We start from the raw sequence: 19,138 nt of genomic DNA, 5'->3' as shown, positions 1-19,138 counted from the left end.
CCCTGTGCCCTCTTATGTCATAGAATCCTCTCTGGGATTGCAGTGAGAGGATGCTGGGGGTGGGAGGGAGAGGAAGTGGAGAGCAGAGAAGAGCTTTGATGGACAAAGCCAGACTCGAGGAAGACAAGGATGGGAAAATGTGCGACGTGTGGACATGCAGAAACTGTGACGCTTTCCCACACGTTAACTGCTTCACTGAGAATTTCTCGTTTACTTTGTTTATTTCCTTTTGGACATATGTGTCCTGGGATCCTACCTGAGGATCTCACTTTGTCGAATGTTTTCTAGAAAAGTGTTTTTTTCTGACCTGCCTGAGAAAGCCCAGGAGACTCATGACCATTGCTTGGCACTGAACTCAGGACACTGCCTGCTGGGCTTAGAACTGGCTGGCGGCGGTGATTTGGTACAGGGTCACTCACCCTATACCCACCTGGACACTGTGCCCTCAAGGTGCTTCTCAGAAATCTGGGACTAGCCCTCAGGGTTCAGCCCCACCCATCAGACTCACATGATATGCGGACTCCTGGGCTTTTGTCCCACGGTGTCTTGAATCCTCAGATCTCTAAAGGCAGGTCCAGTGTTGCAGCAAGGTGGCAGCCCCAGAGACCCCAAATGGACCCTGCAGCCCTTAAGTCACACATAGCTGCGGGAGCCCCTCTGCACCCCTGCTCCCGAGGTCACTGCTCTCTGATTGTAGAGTCATTCCCCAGTGGGATCCGCTAGCTATGGGAGTCAGGGCCACAGAAGCTCGTTCAGCATGGGGTCCCTCCACCGGGCCTGGCTAGTTCACCCTGTGTGTTTGTGTTTCTCAGCTCAACCTCTACAGTTTGACCTGCTATGAGGAGCTGGTGACTTTTCTTCAGCAGAGCATCCATCAGGTACGAACCATGGTTTAGTGTGTGGGATATGCATTGCTCAGCTTTCTTTGCAGAAGAGATGCTGGTGAGCTGGGGTTGTTCCCCATTCATCCCCAGCCTGGGGTGGTGGGGTGATGTCGGCTGGGAGGCCGAGGATCTGACCTCTGTCACTGAGTCCTAGAAGTCGGGCCACAGCTACAGATAAAGGGAGCTGCCACAGCGAGGGCTGCAGAAGCAGAGCAAGGATGGAGTGGGATCAGACTAAGGGAAGCTGTGATCAGACTGTGATTATGAGAGCCTTCTCTTTGAGGGCGAGCAGCTACCTCTGCAGGTAAAGACCCCTTCGTCAGTGGGTGGGGCCCCGTAATAGCTGGGGAGGTGCCTAGGACGTGGATCCCTGGGCTGGGTTGGAGGTATGAGCACTGTTGTTGGAGACCCTGATAGTAGAGGACCTTGATTGGTGTCTTGGGAGGCAGGGCTGGGCTGGCCAGGGCCACTAGAACATCTGTCTACTGGAGGAGAGCCATATGTCTGCTCCCGACTGTGAGATGGGGCAGAACCCAGCCAGTGTTCAGAGAGCTGAGGGAACTGAGAGTGTGGCTATAGCCATGGGGCTCCAGGAGTGCAGAACATTGTCTCTGGAGCCATCTCCCTGTGTTTGCATCTAGGTTACACCCTTTGGTAGCTCTGTGACTTTGGGCACCCTAATGCACCCTCCGCGCCTCAGTTTCCTCCTGTGGAGCGTGAGGCCGGTGACGGAGCCAGCCCCAGAGCTCCGTGTGCAGAGCGCCTGGGGCACTGTGTCCTGTGCCGTGTTTCCAGTGGTCGTTAGCTTTCACTGTGGGTGTTTTATCACCCTGGTCGTGATCTCTTAAGGAAACCTTGAGACAGGTTAGTTATAGTCAGGTAGAAATGGGAGGGAAGCACGGCTGAGAGGAAGCAGCCTGAGCCAAGGCTAGGGATGGACGCCCTGTGAGATTCCCAACCACCAGGCCACACAGTTCTAATGTCTATGTGCCGGGCTGCAGGAGAGAAAGGCAACAAGGCCACGCCCTTCTGGGGCACAGGCCAATCTCCCGCCCTCCCCTCTGCCCTCCCTTCAGCTGTCCAGGCTGTGGGATCGGCCCTTTCAGGCTCCAGAGAAGGCATGAGAGCATTTGGTGGTGAGCGCAGAGGGCGGGAGGACCCACTGGTTATGGGACCAGGCTGAACACGCCTGCTGTCAGAACACCCTCCTTGGGCACAATTCCTGGAAGACGCTGAGGGTCCGGGCATAGCCCGGGGAGTGTTCTGGCCCTGACAGCACAGATGCCCCTTGGGTAGAAAAAGGGGACCTGTACTGAGACCTGCACAGGGAGGGTGTGGTCCCTGATGTGCTAAGCCACCTGCAGTCCACTCCCCCAGAGCTGATGCCTTGGGCATGACTTTCCCTGAGGAGAGGCCCAGAGCCTGGCCTGTCCCGGAGTTAGGTGGGAAGGGCTCTGATGTAGGAGGGGTCCTGGCCTTGGCGTTGGGAGTCCTGGGTAGGCTGTCACTTGCTGCCTGTCCCTGGCTTTCTCTGTTTCTTCATGGGCATCACCCAGTGGGCAATCTGTCAACACAGCTTGGAGCAGGGGCCCTGGGACCTTCTCTGTTTTATTCCCTGGTCATGTGTGGCCTCAGGAATGTCACCAGGTTTCCGTGGCCTCATCTGGAAAATAGAAGATGGAGCAGTTGGGGGGTAACTTTCGGCTCTTTGTTGTCCAACTGTGATTCTTAAAGAAGAACCTTAAACGCGTGGGAAGGAATGTCTTCCAAATTACATACAAGGCAAGCTAAACAGGCAGAAAGGACACCTTTTATTAAACACACCAGAGTGGTGTGAGCTTACAGCAATGCATCTGAGAGATGAGCAACCCTGGACAGCATCATGTGCATTTAGGAAAGCCAGGACCAAGGCCACCTATGTCCACACTGTCAGGTGAAGCAGAGTTGGAAGAGGGAAGCCCTGTGGGGCTACTGTGGGTCATAGTAGGGGGTGATTGCTCACATTATCCAAAGATCTGAGGCCCTGTCATTGCCCTGATGGCCCTGGGGTGATCCTTCAGCACGAAGATCGTCTACATCCTTGTCTATAAATGGGGTCTCCCTCCTCCCTTGGCCTGTACCCCGAGGAGTTTTGATGAAGCCCAAGCCAGACAGTGAATGTGAAAGAGGTTCTGCAAGTGGGGTCCTCACAGCAGTGGGAGCTGCCTTCTTCCTGCCACATGTCTGGGCTCAGGGCAATTCTCCGTCCTCTCCTGGCATTGATCTCTGGGTGCGAGCGGTCAATATTTGGCCCTTGCTCTGGAAGGCGGTGTTTCCCGCCTGCAGTTGAATTTGTGTTTTTGCTGGAAACTGTTGAGCCATCTCAGCACTCCCCTCACCAAATTCATTTTTCATGGCCTGGGCCTAAGAGGGGTTCCTCGTGCCAGGCCTGGAAATGAACACGGAGCCACGTCTGCCCAAAATAAATAGCCTCCTTGCTGTGTTTTCATTACAGCTCACCCTCCTGGTGAGATGTCTGGCCACCGCCCCCTGCGAGCTGGGGGATGGTCCCGCCCCTGCCTCCTACTGGGGTTCTCAGTGGACTCGGGTCTCTCCAGAGCCCCAACAGCTCAGGGGAATGGCCCCTTCTTCCCAAGCAGTACCAGACATTTTTCCAGACCCTGCTGGTGCGTTCCAGCCCATTTGCCTGCCTGGGCTCTCCTTTCAATGCAGGCACTTTGCCCTGTGGCCTTCCATGGCTTGGCAGCTAGAATTCGATGAGATAATTTTAATAAATGTTTTTTAAAACCAAATGGGATATTTGGTGTCATTCAGTCGTGTTCTGGCAAAGGCCAGATGCTCCGGGTGGGGGTCATGTCCAGTCTCACCTAACCTGTCCACACAGACAGGCATATCCTTGGCTCAGGGTGAGTGCTGCTTGGAGATGTCCCCAGGACGGTGGAAAAGACTGGCCTGAGGATAATAATAGTTCTCTACATTTGCAGAGAGAGTTAGGCTTACAACGGGCATCTGTGTTCATTACTTCATTGCAGTCCTGCAAGTAGGGGGAAATAGGCCCTGGCAGTGCCGTGGCCTCCCCAGACAATTGGCAGAAGTATGTAGGCATTTCTGAAGGGGAAGCTGAGATCCAGAGAGCTTTGTCACTCCCTAAGGCAACAGGCAAGCCTGTAGTAGAGCCATGACAAGGGTAATTGTGGCCTGAATCCTCCCGGACCTCTGTCCCCCCTGCCCCACCCCCATCCCCATGCAAGGATACTAGCATTACTCTTTGCAATTGTCAGAGCATTTCCACCGACCTGGCCTCATAGGATGTGCCCTGTAACCCAAGGAAACATGGGACAGAGATACTCGTTATCCCCATTTTGCAAATGGGAAACTGAAGACGACAGAAGTGAAGTGACTAGCCTGAGGTCACAGAATTAGATGACATTGATTTAAGATTGTTGTTAATTCATTCACTCCATTTCTTCTCCACACCCCCCCAAAACAAACAAACAAACAAACTTAAAGTTACTTAGGAGATGCAGGAGACGCAAGTTTGAGCCTTGGGTCGGGAAGATCCCCTAGAATTGGAAATGGCAACCCACTCCAATATTCTTGCCTGGAAAATCTCATGGACACAGGATCCTGGTGGGCTTCAGTTCATGGGGTCGCAAAGAGTCAGACACTACTGAGCTCACACAGAGATAAAAAGTGATGTCCTTGGTTTTTTGTTTGTTTCTTTATTTTTTCGGTACTTCAACTGTAATAAACCTGCCCTGTCTTGCCTCTGAGCCTTTGCATATGCTTTTCCTCTTACCTGGAGCAAAGTTCCCTTCTCTTCTGATTCCTTGTTCCTTGGGTTTCTGTCCAGACATTGCTTCCTAAAGAAAGCTTTCCTTGACACTCCCTCCTTCCCAAAGCCTCAGGTCTGTATTGACTGCCCTTCCTATGGGTTTCCAGAGAACCTTGTATTTCCCATCAGCATAGAGCCCCTTCCCCACCCCCCTTTTTTTAAGTTGCTCGTGATTCTTTCTTTCCTGAGTTACTTCTTGTGAGGGCAGGCCTATGTCCACCTTGTTCCCAACTTCCCAAGTAGAGCTTTAGCAGGCACATCCTCTTGGCACAAAAAGTTCATCCAGTAATTGTTTTTTTTTTTGGAATGACTGACGAATTAAATAGGTTAAAATAAAGATTTTATGTGTATGTAATATTTAGAAAATACGTACATATTTAATTGAACTATAGTTGATTTACAATGTAGTTCAAGTATACAAGTTCAAGACATAGCAATTGAATATTTTTATAGATTATATTCTATTTAAAGGTATAAAATAGTGACTGTATTTTCCTGTGTTGTACAATATATTTGCGTGATATACATGATGGTTTGTGGGCTTCCCTGGTGGCTCAGATGGAAAAGAATGTGCCTGCAATGCGGGAGACCCAGGTTTGATCCCTGGGTCGGGAAGATCCCCTGGAGAAGGGCATGACTACTCCGTATTCTTGCCTGGAGAATGCCATGGACAGAGGAGCCTGGCAGGCTGCAGTCCATGGGATTGCAGAGTCAGACCGGACTGAGCAACTAACACTTTCACTTTCACAAGATAGTTTGTACCTCTTAATCCCCGACCCCTTTCTTGTCCTTCCCCCTTTCCCTCTCCTCACTGATATATATCTGTGAGTCTGTTTCTGTTTTATTATTGAATTCATTTATTTTTAGATCCCACATAAAAGTGATAACATATAGTATTTGTCTTCCCCTGATAAACTATATTTTGACAAAAAGAAAATATTATCAGAAGTTTGAGCTAAAATAGTTTGAGTAGTTGAATATCATATTTGGCTCTGAGCTTCCTAGCAGCCAAGGCAAACCAAAATGGAAATACAGTAAGTTATATAATTCTCATTCTTCCAGGAAAGTAAACTTTTTTTTCAGTTTTAAGTTCAAGAAGAAACTGATCACCCATTAATAACAATGACTGTTATTATAGGCAGCATCTGCAACAATAACTCACAGAAGTGGTATTGTCCCCATAGGAGGATGAGTAAGGCCTTCACACCCATTTGCAGCTGGGAGAGCGTTCCTCTAGGAAGCAAAAGTGACATCGTCCATCCTAGTCATTCATGGCCTCTGGGCCTGCCGGGCTCACTGGACAGGTGGGCCCTGAGGACCCAGCACCAGACTGACTGTTAACGCAGGTGTCAGGCCCTGTTTGAAGTACTTTACCAGGGCGATCTCACTTAATCTTCACAACAACCTCATGAGGATGGCTCCTGTTTGTATGATCCTTGTTTTACAGATGAGAAGACTGGAGACAAAAAATTAAATGTCCCTGTGGTCACATAGCTAGGAGTCGGGGTTCAGAGCCGGAATGTAAACCCAGGCAGCAGACCTCCGGCTCCAGATCAGGGTTTGAGACTAGGGGAAGGCAAGTGGGGCACTCCTCAAATTCAAAGGGGTCCCCTCAAACCTCAGTAATCAGCATAAATGACATTTTAGTGCAATAGTTAAAAACTATTAAAATTAATCCGAAAAAAATTCATGATGAACAGCAAAAAATTTTGAAAAGACAGGCTCTGCCCTTGCACTTGCCAGGCTCACCTCACTGGCACCTCCCCACCCAACCCTCCTCCAGCCTGCTCCCTGCCCAGTGCAGTTCTTAGGACCCCGTAGGAATAAGGGATTTGGAATCAGAGGGAGCCCCCTGGATTCCCAGTGGGCTGCCTGCAAGTTGTGTGACCTTGGGCCAGTTGCTCAATTTTTGAGCCCAAGTTTCCTTGCACAGCAGAGGGCAGTGAATATGGTATTTATCATATAGGCCTGGGGTAGTTTTAGTTGTTATAATGAGCAGAAGACACTTGCATGGTAGTGGAGGCCACCACTGTCCACGAGCTTCCAAGACTCCGAGGCGGTGGGTGTTTACTCCCCTCGGGGGCACTGCATCTGCTCCATTGTCACTCAGTCTTGTGTGTTCCTCATCCCTTTGGGAATCTGGTTTGGGAGACCTGCATGGAGTCTGCTGTGGGGCCATCTGGCAACCTCTGGGACCCAGCTTGAAGCAGCTGGCTGGCTTGGAGTCAGCCTGCTCTCTGGGGTATGGTCCCCAAGGAACCCAGAGGAGGGAGGTGCAGACACTTGATGGGTTCTCACTGCTTTCTCCTCTTTCCAGTTTGAAGCAGGCCCTTACGGATGTGTCCTGCTCACCCTGTCGGCCATCCTGTCCAGATCCACAGAGCTGTGAGTATCTTCCCCACTTAGTTCCCGGAGCTGGGCTTATCTGTCTGGTCACTGCAGAGCACACAGTGGGTGCTCAGTGAACCTGGTGGAAAGGATAAATGGGGCAGTGAACTGGGGGGTCAGTAGGCTAGTCGGGGAGAGAGCAGTTTCATCCTCTGTACACGTGGGCAGCACTACCTTCTCTTCTATCTCCCCACATGTACTGGGGAGTGCAGGGGACTCAGATCCAAAAGACTCCCCCCACACCCCCTCAAGAGCTCATAGCACCCCTGGGGTCCTAGCAGCACTGCAGTGGGTGAGTACTTGAGGGTGCATGAGGACTCCCCTGGATGTGTGCAGGGCTGGACAGTTGAGGCTGGGAGCTGGGAGATGACCAAGGGCCCTGTGGACATGCTGTAGGCCAAAGCAGTCCCAAAGGCTTCCAGGTTCGTGTCTAGAGCCAACTCTGAGGGGTACACCAGGGCCTTAGAGACTGGGGGAGCAGGGAGGTTGGGTCCCCAACTGGTACTCTGGGCATCCTTGTCAAACTCAGGCTCCCAGGCTGCCTGAGAGCTGGAGCTCTGCCATCACCCCCATTCCCTGGGTGCTTTCTAGGCCTCTTTTCCATAGTTGTCACCTGAGCATTGTGTCACCAGGGAGGGTACCAGATTAATAGCACATTAATAGGTTTGTAAAGTAGAATCGATTACCCCATCTGCTTTCAAGCAGAGCGCAGACCCCAGAGGACATGGAGAGCTAGGGGGATAAATTTTCACTTGACGGGGTAGCAGGGTGTGTATGGTGTTGGGGAAGATTTGAAAACAGCTCTGAGTAGGGGAGGTGGTAAGAGTAGCTATGGGGTGCCCAGACTGGCGGGGGGCCCGGCAGAAGGAGATGCTTGCTCCCTGATCCTGGGCCTGGGTGGGTCTTGTCCACCTTCCCCCAGGCGTTGGGTGCCGGTGGGAGAACAGGGAGGCCAGAGCTCTGTAGCCTCGTGCTGCGGGCTGGCCTGCTGCTCACTGCTACTGACCTCATTAAATGCGTGTGTGTGCACTTTCTAATGGCATTTTTCTTCTAATCCTGCCATAATGATATGATTCATTCCTGGCTGGGCTCACGTGCATGGAGACTGTAAGCCGCCGCTCTGCGTTCTCCCCAGGCCTGGGTTTGCTAATCTCTGGGCTGACCGGTGTGTGGGGGACAATCTTGAGCTTCCTGACGGGAGGACCAGGCCTTTCTGCAGTCCTCTTGGCCCATTTCCCCCTCTGCACGGGGGCCCCCTGACTCTGGGGGTCAAGGTCTCTGTGCTTAGAGTGTCTCTGCTGTTGGTGCCACTTGCCAGCCTGGAAGCTGGGCCCCCTGTTCACGCGCATGCTCCTTAGGGAGCCGCTCGTGCAGCCATGTCCATCTGAGGGGCCTTCGGGGCCCCCCCATCCAGACTCTGCTTCATGTTCTCCAGAGCTCCACCAACGGGGTGGCTTCTGCCACCTCCCCGCCCCATCCAACCAAGTCAGACCCCTAGGTGCCTGCCTCAGCTGTGGTACCTGTGGGGCATCTGTTTTGGGGTAGGCTGCCCCACTGCACCAGCCCAACCTCATGCCCGTGGGAAGGGACTGCCAGGCCCCTCCGCCTCCACCATGCACAGACACAGAAAGGGACGTACACATACTCAGACACACAGATACACATGCAGACACACGCAGCACTGTGGCGGTCCTATTGGCCCCAGAGAGAGTATGTAAGGATGGTCTCTCCTGCTCAGGGCCCCTGAGGACCTTCCGTGTGAACCGGAGGCCTGTGGTTCTGAAACCTTCCTGGGCAACTACAGCCATTCTGGCCCCTGCCTGCCAGGAGGACCTCACAGAGGCCTGCTCAAGCATGGGCCCCGGCAGCGCATTGGTGGGGTTTGTCTTACTCCTGTGGCTCCCCTTTCCCTTCTCCTAAGTAAACAGCATAGACAGCATTCTTATCAGAAGTAAGAAGGACAGCAGCCAGCATCTAGGAAGCTTCCTACCTGCCGGGTCCTTGGCTGTAATGTTTTACACGAGACGCGTTTAATCCGCACAGCAGTCCTGTTAGGTGGCGCTGTTGCCACCTCTGTCAGCATGAGAAAACGAGTCGAGTGATTTGCCTGAGAGTTACACAGCTCACCTCGGGCGGCCGGGTCCCAGACAGGACTCTCTGGGTTTGTTGTTTAAGGACTTGAACTTGGGAGTAAAACAGACTTGGTTTCATGCCTGCCTCCATACAGCTTTGATCCCGAGTTTCTTAACTCTGTAAAATGGGGCTGATAATTCCTACCTCACAGGGTTAAATGAAGAAGTGCCTGTCGTGTGCCTGGCAGGTCTCCAGGGGGTGGAAGGTCTTGGATGGCGGGCGATTAGTCCCGCCCCATCCTAGCTGTGCTCAGGGCCTCGCTTGTCCTGTGCTGTCCTGTCTTGCCCTCAGCCTTGGCTGGGTGCCTCGTGCTGTAGATCAGGCCATGGGGATGTCCTGCAAATGGGGGATGGGTCCTTCTTGCTGCCTGGAGACTCCTCTCTGCAGAAATCCCGGTTCTGCAAACACTGCTTAAAAACCACAGGACCAGGCGAACCCAAGGGCTTCCCTGCTCTGGGGTTCAGATTTAGCTTTGCTGAATCCTTTGATACCATTTCAGGGTGATCTGGGGCATAAAGTGGGTAACCTAAAAGAGAGCGCAAGTCTCTCAAATCATATACATGGGGCATAACGTGGTAACCCAAAAGAGAGCACAAGTCTCTCAAATCATATGCTCTTCAGCCAGGAGAAGCGGAGCAGGGATGGCTGGGAAACTCACCAAGTTCTTCACAAACATAGTGTGAGTCTGTGTGCGTGTGTGGCTGGATGTGTGTGGATGAGAGATGAGTGAATCTGGAGGCCCAGGTGTGAGATGATGTGGGTGTTGGTGATTGTATCTGAGACTGGGAAGGGTAACTTGATTGTGTGTGTGCCCAAGTGTGAGTGTGACCGAGAGCACGGCCGACCCTCCTCCTAGCAAGGCTCTGAGATGCATGTTTGGGTCCCAGGGGAGGCTGTCACCCCAGAGTCACTTCCTCGTGTCCATGGGCTGTCTGCAGCACTGGGTGGAGCCAGGGTGAAGGTACCATGGACAGACAGATGCAGCAGGGTGCAGCCTGCCCCCTTCACCCCCAGAGGCTGAAAGAACCGCAGCAAAGCTGGCCTTTGAGTTTTGTTTACTCCAGGCTGAGTGCAAAGCCTTCAGAAGGCTTTATTATTTTTCTGCTTGATTTCAAGCCATCTATTTTCTTTCCTAAGATCTCGAGTTGCTTACAGTAAATCTCATGCAGGCTTTCATGTTCGCCTAGCCCCCCTGCTTTCCAAACCGCCTGGCCCAGAACTTTCCCCAGCACATTCTCAGAAACCCCAAAGATGCTCAGGGTTGTGGGGTCAAGGTCAGCTCCGTGCCAGGCTTACAGAGCGCAGCGCAGGGGTGTGCCAGCCCCTCGGCACAGGGAGGGCTCGGGCAACGCCCCTTGGGTGACTTAGGCCCAGGGGGTGGGGGGAGACAGCTTGTGAAGAAAACCTTTTCATTCAGTAGACCTTTGGCATTAATTACAGTGGCAACTTTGGATGCCCAAGGGCAGTCTTGAAAGTCCAGAAGAGGCAGTACTTTGTCATTTGCTGAAGTAATTTTTGGGCAGCACAAGCCAGGCACTGAGGGTGTGGAGCAGCCCCCACACCATGTGGCTCTGTGTTCTTTGTAACCGTCTCCAACACAGTGAAAACAGCAATGCCGTGAAACAGCCTGGAACTGAAGGCCAGCCATGAGTGCTGGTTAGGCAAAGGCAAGTGACAGAAAGGCAGTTCTTACCATAAGCAGAACACTATTAATTGATTCATGTCATGCCCAGGGCTTTGGGAGTGGCTGGATCTAGAAACCCTGTGTCTTTGGGACTGCGTGTCCTCCCTTCTGTCTCTTCACTCTTCCTCCCTGTGTCTCTGCTGTGTTCCCAGGGGAGCCTCCTGCATGGTGGGCTCCAGGGAGCCTTTTCACTGGCACCCCTCAGCCTACAGGGAGCTGTGTCGTGTCCCCACTTCTGATACCTCATAGTGGCCAGGCCTGGGTTGCACCTATTGTGGGGCACGTGAACTCAGGGAGCTGCCCCTGAAGGTGGTCAACCCCTCCTCCCCCTGCCCAGGGACCCACCACACTGGCTGGGGAAGGGATGGGGAAGGGATGGGCTGTATGGTGAGGAACTTGAGGTGTGGGACATATCCAGGAGCTGGAGGGGGCTTGAGCTTGGGGGTGGGTTACATCTGGGCCCGGCAGGACACCCTCAGAGATGGAGAGAAGCAGCAGCGAAGCTTCCGGTCTGGCTCGGGGGGGTGGGCTGGCTGGTGGCTGGGGACATAGGGATTTGAACAGAGGGCTGTTCTGGTTGAGAATCACAGGATCTTGGTGGCCCCAGACGTGCTGTCCTGGTGGGAAGGGATAGACAGGATTCTCGTCAGCGTTATCCTCCACCCTCCTGTTGCACCCCCTAAACCCGAGCCCAGGAAGGGAGGTGCACACAGAACCGCCCAGACTGCGTGCCCTGACTCCACCCTGAATGGAGCCTCGCCTCTCTCCCCTGTCTCTTCCAGGTGGGACATGGAGACCAAGCAAAATGGTTAATGGCCCTCCTTCCCGACATGGCAAGTTCTTTTGACTATAGGTGGGAGACTGGAGGAGAGGAACTTTCTCAATGAACAGGTCACCTTTAACCTGGATTTGAATTCCAGTGGAGGCTGTATTTGAAGGCAAAAGGAAAAGAGGGTGGCAGAGGACGAGATGGTTAGATGGCATCACCAACTCAGTGGACATGAGTTTGAGCAAGCTCCGGGAGATAGTGAAGGACAGTGAAGTCTGGCATGCTGTTGTCCATGGGGTCACAGAGTCGGACAAGACCTAGCGACTGAACAACAGCAAAGGAGGAGGCGTAGTGAGTGCTTTCAGCGGTTGCGTCTGAAGACAGACAGAGCCCGGGGGCTGGATGCAGAGAAGGGTGACGAAGCCCAGACCACCCCAGGGTTAGTGGCAGAGCTGGGAGGGTCTCTTGATGCCCGGTGCACCCAGCAGCCCTACCCACTGACCCTAGGGCTACACCTGCTTGTTCCACGAGGAGCTCGCTCAGATGCCTGAGTAGAGAGGACTGGCCTCAGGAGGAAGAAGAGACCATTCACCTTTGGAATGAATCTCCTGTTCCAGTCTAGCTTCAGCTGCTTGGGTGGGAAGCATGTTTCCACCTGCCTCTGACCACGGCCTAGGACCCCACTTCCAGAGGCTGTTCCATAAGATGGATGTGGGCAGGCTCACATCATTTGGGGTCCATCTGCTGTGCACCTGCAGGGTTAGGGCCCAGTTCTGGGTGCTGTGGGGCTGACGGACAGTGTCACCCTGACCCTCCAAGTCCTTGCTGCTTGGAGGAGCAAGGCTGGCACCCAGAAAGCAGTGGGTATGGGGGTGGCACTCTTCGGAAGGGGGTATCCACAGAGAGATGGGGCATCTCTCTCCTGGATCATGGGAGGTGTCTCTTTATGGAGGAGATGACATTTAGCAGAGCTTGAGGGCTTCATTGGAAGGGTCGTGGCAGGCAGCAAGGATAAAGCGGCGACAGCCAGCTGAGAGGTCTTCAGGGAATGGTTCCTCCAGGTGTGGTTGGAAAGAAGGTGTGGGCACGTGGGGGGCGGACCAGGAGCGGTGAGGGGGGAAAGGGATGGGGAGGGAAGGACTTGGGTATCTCTGTTTTCTCTTTCTTCATTTAGGTCCGTCCCTCTCTCTCCATCCCCATACCTTGCCCTGTTCCTGGGTCCCTGTCTAGCCCGTTCCTCTTTAGGGCCCCTGCCGGCAGAATGGAAATAGCACCTGTTCCCTCCCATCTGGGGAGCTGTTTGGGGTTTGCAAGTCTTTTTTATGGGCTCATCCCTTATCGCAACAACCCTTTGAGGTGGTTATTGTTATCCCTGTCAGAGGATGCCATACTCAAGGCTCAGAGGTAGAAAACAATTTACCAAAGGTCACATCACAGGTGGCAGAGGGGACCTGGCACCCAGATGTTCTGACTCATTGTCAATTCCCTGTCAACCTTCCTGAGAAAACAGCCAGTATCCACCACATCCAGATCCTTTTTAGATGTCCATGGCCACAGTTCAGTCACTGGGAGTGGAGCCTCCATCTATTCTGGGTTCTTGGCCGTGATACGAATAGTCGAAGTTCCAGGAATCGTGGCCGCTCAGTCATTGTTATTTTTTGTTGTTGTTGTTGTTATGGCTGTTATCATAGGAAAAAGGAAGTGACATTTCCCAAATGTCAAGTGCTTTATATAGTTCATCTCATCCAGTTCTCACAGCAATTCTGTAATAGAAAAAGGTGTCTTCATACCCATTTTGCAGGTGGGGAAACTGAGGCTCAGAGAGGGGAGTAATCCCAGCGTCCCTGAGTTGAGAGCCCAGGTTCTCTTAGTTGTTCCACAGCTGTCCTTTCACTGTTGATGTTGCCCTCAGGAGTCAATAGAAGTCCCTGCAATAGGTGATGGTTTCTGGAGGCCACTGCCGGTGGCCGGGAGTACAGTGGACGGTGCATTATCTGGGGGAAGTTCTCCTGGGAGGGACAGGCAGGAGCTGGCCCAGTGGGGTCTGGGGGTGCCCTGGGCCTGGCGCCCCAGAGGTCAGGTGGAGGGAAGGTGGCTGGTGAGGTCCTCCTGCTAAAAATAGTTGGTTAATTACCAACTATTTTTAGGCATGATGTTTTAAATATCAGAGTCATGGATCAGACACACTTGTTCACATCCTGGAAGGTCCCCGGAGACCTTTCTGCTCCAGGCCTCTGGTTTTATAAATGAAGACACAGGCTGAGAGCGAGGCAGTGACTTGCCCGAGGTCACCCAGCCAGGCTGGGACCTGACTGACCCCGCCTCTCGTGGACTCTGATTTTAGGTGAATTTTGGCTATAGACCAGAACCCTATTTCTCGGCCACTTGGGCGTATCCTTCTTATTCAGAAACTTCTGCACAAAATGCCCAGATTCACACGTTCACTCGCGTGTTGGGTAGGCTTTAGAGTGAAGGGGCAAGCTGTGTCTCAGCCAGAGAGGGTGGCGACCAACAGTGGGGTTGCAGGGCTCCCGTGCCTGCCTGGAGCTGGCCGACCGGGCTGACTGCTATCATGGGTTTCAGGCTGCACTGTGATGTTGGTGTCAGGTCAGGGACACAGTCCTGGCCTGCTGACTCTGTATGACCCCAAGTCTCTTCTCTTTCTGCATCTCAGTTACCCCATCATCACGGAGATGGTGGTTCTTGCCTGCTGGCCTCCAAGGCTTTAGGGAGGACTTTCAGGTGTTCCTGAAAGTGTTGGAGATCTCAGACTCTGCAGGTCCGAGGCTTGTGCACTGGAAGCTGCTCAGAGATAGAACCTTTGTCCCTCCAAGCCCTGTGCTGGAGGGAGGGTTGGACAGAGCCAGTGGAGCTCTCAGACCAGCTTCAGCCTGAGAGTGAGCTGGCACCTGTCACTATCTCTGGGCCAGCTGCATCCTTTCTCTGGCCATTCATTCTCCCATCTGCACAATGCTGGGCCCTGGGGAATCTGCCAGCCCTGACGCCCTCTTCGTCCTGTTTCTTGGTGCAGAGCAGCATCTCAGGAGCTCCCGACATAGGCAGAGCTGGGAGAAACCGTCTTTGCTGACACCCTGGGCAGAGCCCCCTCCTCTGTCAGCAGGTGGCCTGGACACCCCCAGGGTTGGGCCATCACCCCTGACCATTGATCCAGGTTCTGGCCCTTGGCTTCCAGAATGCTGAGGAGGTTGGTGGCAGGGCAGTTAGGGCCAAGCCCCTCCTCGTAAGTTTCCATGCCTTGGGCAGGTCCGCTCAGGCTCCTACCACTCTGTGCTTCCTGCAATCTAAAATCCAGGTAAGTTCGTGTTCCTTGAGGGGGTCCTCAGTATAGGACAGTCTCAGGGGACAGACTTCATCAGGCTCTGACTCCTCCTGGCTCCTGTCACCCAGTCTGGTGCCTGGGTCCTTGGGCTCTGCAGAACTCCCCTGGGTCCAGTGTTGTCTAGCTCCCAGGAGGACCATGGAAGTAATAAGCTGCTCATGAGACTATAATGGTGGTCAGTCCTAGGGGAGGGCCCATTGCAACTCGAAGCTCAGAAGCTCAGAAAGAAGGTAGGGACCCTAGAGCCCTGCAGAAACCATCCCCCCCACACAACTGATTCAGCCCCTACTCCTGGGACACTGCCTGGCCTTGTGCAAAGCCCCTCATCTTACAAAAGGGGAGACTGAGACCCAGAGAGGGGAGGTCTGTGGCCCCACAGTGGACAGGGGCTAGAACTCAGGCCTGGTGCTGGCCCTGCCATGTGAATTGCCTCATCTCTGGGCAGAGCAGAAGCTGCTGTTTCTTTGCTCCGAGACTCCTCACATTCAGCTCTCCAGGGATTTCCCCTAAAGGGAGGTCTGGGCATCTAGATTTGCCAAAGTTGTAAATCTCTTAAGCCATAAGCTGCTCCTTGGCGTCTCCCAAACGCCCCGATATGAAATACAGATGTTCCTCCCTTTTAATATCTGAGTCTACTTCTAAATTTCCCATCATGTTTGCACCTAAGGATGCAATTACCATTTCCTCCCATTGTCCTCTCTGCCCGTCCCTCTGCTCTTAGCTGACGCAGGCGCTCAGCCCTGCTGGGTGAACAGGAGACTGTGAGACTATGAAGATCAGACTGCTTCTGAAAGCTTCGGGGCGGCTCGGGGCCAGCGATGCTTATCAGTCTACCCAGGGCCCCTCTGAGCTTATTTTCTCCCCTTCAGAAGATGCCTGTGTATGCCACGAGGAGTATTTTCATCAATTCTTCTGCCTGAGCCAGCACCAGCTGCACGCCACCCTCGGACATTTGTCCCCCCGTCCCCCCAACTGGCTCCTTCCAGGCCTGCTGGGCCACGTCTGGTGGGCCAGCCTCCAGGGCCCTTCCCACGGACCCCCACCTCAGCGGTTTTCGGCTGGGCCCTGAGGTGCTAACCCAGGGCCGTGTGGACCATGGACCATCCCCGTTTGATCACAGTTAGTAAAAACCACAAGAAAGCATTCCTCTCGTGGAGTCGTGGAGCTGGGGTAACTAAGGTGGAACCAGGGTGTATGTTTTAGGTTTATGGACTTATGACAGGTCTTAGATTTAAAGCATGAAACCGAAGCCAGATTTTTCTTCTCTTCCACTGTAAGGAAAAACAAACGTCATGATTACTTGGCTCTTCCTACCTCTGGGCCACCTCTTGGCACTCTCTTTGGGGTGGGGATGTAGGGGGCAGGCCAGGCCATGGCCCGTGCTGGGTGGGCAGCTATAGGGGGAGCCAGCTCCCTGGCCTCACATAACACCCCTACCCCCAGTGTTAACCTCTGAGCTTCTTTCCAGGTCTATAAAAGCTCAGTCATGTCTGACTCTTTACAGCCCCATGGACTGTAGCCTGCCAGGCTCCTCTGTCCATGGAATTTTCCAGGCAAGAATACTAGAGCAGGTTGGCATTTCCTACTCCAGGGGATCTTCCTGACCCAGGGATCAAACCTACATCTCTCACGTCTCCTGCAATGGCAGGTGGATTCTTCACCACTACCGCCACCTGGGAAGCCCTTCCATTCTATAAAATATAGTAATTGCCATTTCCCCCGGTGGCTGGAGGTTTGAAAGGCTGTCCTCTATAAGTGCAGTCTGTGGCGGGGAGCTCCTTTCTTACTACCCATCCCACAGCTCTGTTGAGCAACAATGCTTTGTGTCCTGAGGGATTTACTTTGGGGTAAAAGGAGTACTGTCTTCATGGTGAGCTTTCCATACATTACGATGGTTTTGAGATTTAGGGGCAAGGGGCTCGCCTCCTAGTGACCTCACATGTGACAAGGCCACTGCTGACGTGACACTCCACATTGTTCTGGCCCCCAGTAGCATACAGTCCTAGAAACCTCTTCCTTTCAGTTTGATGGGTTTCTTTTGGCAAAGTTGCTTTTCACCTTGTGCCTTTGCAGGGGCACCCATTCTGAAGGTGGAGCCACAGGGGTGACGTGGGGCGAGGGGAACACAGGCCACTGAAACTGGCAGCTAGATCCCCCTCCAGCGCCGTCACCCATGAGCTGAGTGTCCTGGGCAAGTCAGTTCTTGGAACCTTGGTTTTCTTTCAGGATTTAGGAAACAATGATTATACTCGGCCTGATACAGAGTTTGTGCCCAGGTGGCAGTAGCTGTTGTTTTGGGACTCAAGGAGGCATTCGAGGCCATTCCTCCTATTTAACTGACTTGTAGACTGAGGACAGGGCTGGGGATGTCCAGCCCCCACTATCAGTAAGTGACGGAGTGTGAATGCAGGGCGTGGATTCTGAACCCAGGGCTCTTTCTGCTGTGGCATGCTTCTATCACCAACCTCTGGTTGTCCACAAAGGGCCCGATGAAGCCAGAGTGGAGGCCGTTGCCCAGAGCAGAGTGAGTCCCAGGCTCCGGCCCCAGGGTGGGCACAGAGCTCAGAAACTTGGGTTCCCGACAAAGCCAGAGTCCTGGGCCTCAGCCTGGAACCCAAGGGGAGCCCTGGCCATCCTTGAGGTTTGCCCGGCAGCCCGAGTCAGGCAGACATGTGCTAACAGCCCTTTCTTCTTGCTCTCCAGTGTCCGCCAGGACTTCGACGTCCCCACCAGCCACCTGATTGGAGCACACGGATACTGCACGCAGGTCAGTGGGGAGGGTGGTAGGGTGTGGGGCAGCCTAGCATGTCTTTCCTTTCCTCTTCCTTTCTGTCTTTGCTCCTGCTAGCTCTTCCCGAGCAGCTTTCAGGTTCTGCTGGGCTTCCTCATCACAGAGACCTAGAAAGGGAATTCAGGTTAGCTTCTGGTTCTGGGCTTTGCTGTGCGCAATATGTGTGCCTAGAGCTGCAGGAGGTGCCAAAGAGACAGACCCAAGCACTGCCCAGCCCAGAGCCCTGGTGTAGACAAGGGGCCCAGGTCCAGCTGTGGCGACGACGGCCCTGGCCCCCTGCATTTGTACAGGATATTGTCTTTAGGACCACCCTCCCCTCTGCATCTTCACAGAGGGGCCCTCCAGGGGCCTTGTGGAGAGCAGGACTCCCTTAGCACAACTGCTTGTCTTCAATCCTCCCGGTCTCCCGGTGATGCAAAGAAAAGGATCTGTTTAAGATCCTATAATGGCAAACACTTCCCTGGAAGTCCAGTGGTTGAGAATCCACGCTTCCATTGCAGGGGTCACAGGTTCTAATCCCTGGTTGAGGAACTAAGATCCCACATGCAGCAAGGTGCGGCCAAAAAATAAATAAAAATAAATTTAAGATCCTGTCATCAGGCGTCAGGACTGGGAGCCAAATGCTACACCTGACTTCTGCCTGAGCTTTTCTCTGCAAGGCAAGGCCTCCCTGAGTGGCCGCCTGGCCATGGTTAAACCTGACCCTCAGTGCTCCTCTGGGGGCAGCGCGTGTAGCACAGACTGGACTAGGTGGAGCTTCTCTGCCTACTGGGCCCACAAAGGACCCAGCTGTCCTAGGGGTCCTGGCTCACACATGCCAGTCCTGAAAACATACCTGGGCACTACGCAAGGGCTAGTTCAGGGCCTGTGGTTTGTCTCAGGCACCCAAGGCGATGTGAGGTTGGCTGTTGCCCAGCCCCCAGAGAAAGGTTTCAGGCTGAGCGACCACCAGGAGTGGTCTAGCCTCCTCTGGGTGCCTGTCCTCCCTGTGGGAACTTCCCCACGCAGGCAGAGAGCAATGCGACCCAGGGGAGGTCACTTAAGCAGCATACAGAGGATATAGAACAGAGCCTGGGCTGAATTCTGAGCCGTGTTCGCAGTTTCACTTGTGGCGTGGGCTGGGACAATTTTCTTTCCCTCGCTGAACCTTGGTTTCCTCATTTGTAGAGTGAAACACTGGGACTAGATCAGTCTTCTTCTTCTTTTAAGTATTTAAATATTTATTTGGCTGCATCAGATCTCATTTGTGGTACACAGGCTCTTTAGAGAAGGTGTATAAGCTTAGGTGCCCTGTGGCATGTGGGATCTTAGTTC

At 53.4% G+C, this 19,138-nt stretch overlaps 1 protein-coding gene across 1 annotated transcript in view; it reads left to right on the top strand.

Moving 5' to 3' along the window:
• The window catches only part of MINDY4 (MINDY lysine 48 deubiquitinase 4), a 119,311-nt gene that overhangs the window by 77,721 nt on the left and 22,452 nt on the right, over positions 1–19,138 (top strand). The window contains exons 12-14 of the mRNA XM_055590476.1: positions 813–878; positions 7,037–7,104; positions 17,737–17,800. Coding sequence (XP_055446451.1) covers positions 813–878; positions 7,037–7,104; positions 17,737–17,800 — 198 coding nt within the window. The remainder of the gene's footprint in view (positions 1–812; positions 879–7,036; positions 7,105–17,736; positions 17,801–19,138) is intronic.

The sequence above is a fragment of the Bubalus kerabau genome, chromosome 8 (assembly GCF_029407905.1).
Source record: "Bubalus kerabau isolate K-KA32 ecotype Philippines breed swamp buffalo chromosome 8, PCC_UOA_SB_1v2, whole genome shotgun sequence".
Taxonomy (NCBI): domain Eukaryota; kingdom Metazoa; phylum Chordata; class Mammalia; order Artiodactyla; family Bovidae; genus Bubalus; species Bubalus kerabau.
The sequence above is the reverse complement of the archived record's forward strand: the minus strand, read 5'-3'. Positions and strand labels throughout refer to the sequence as shown.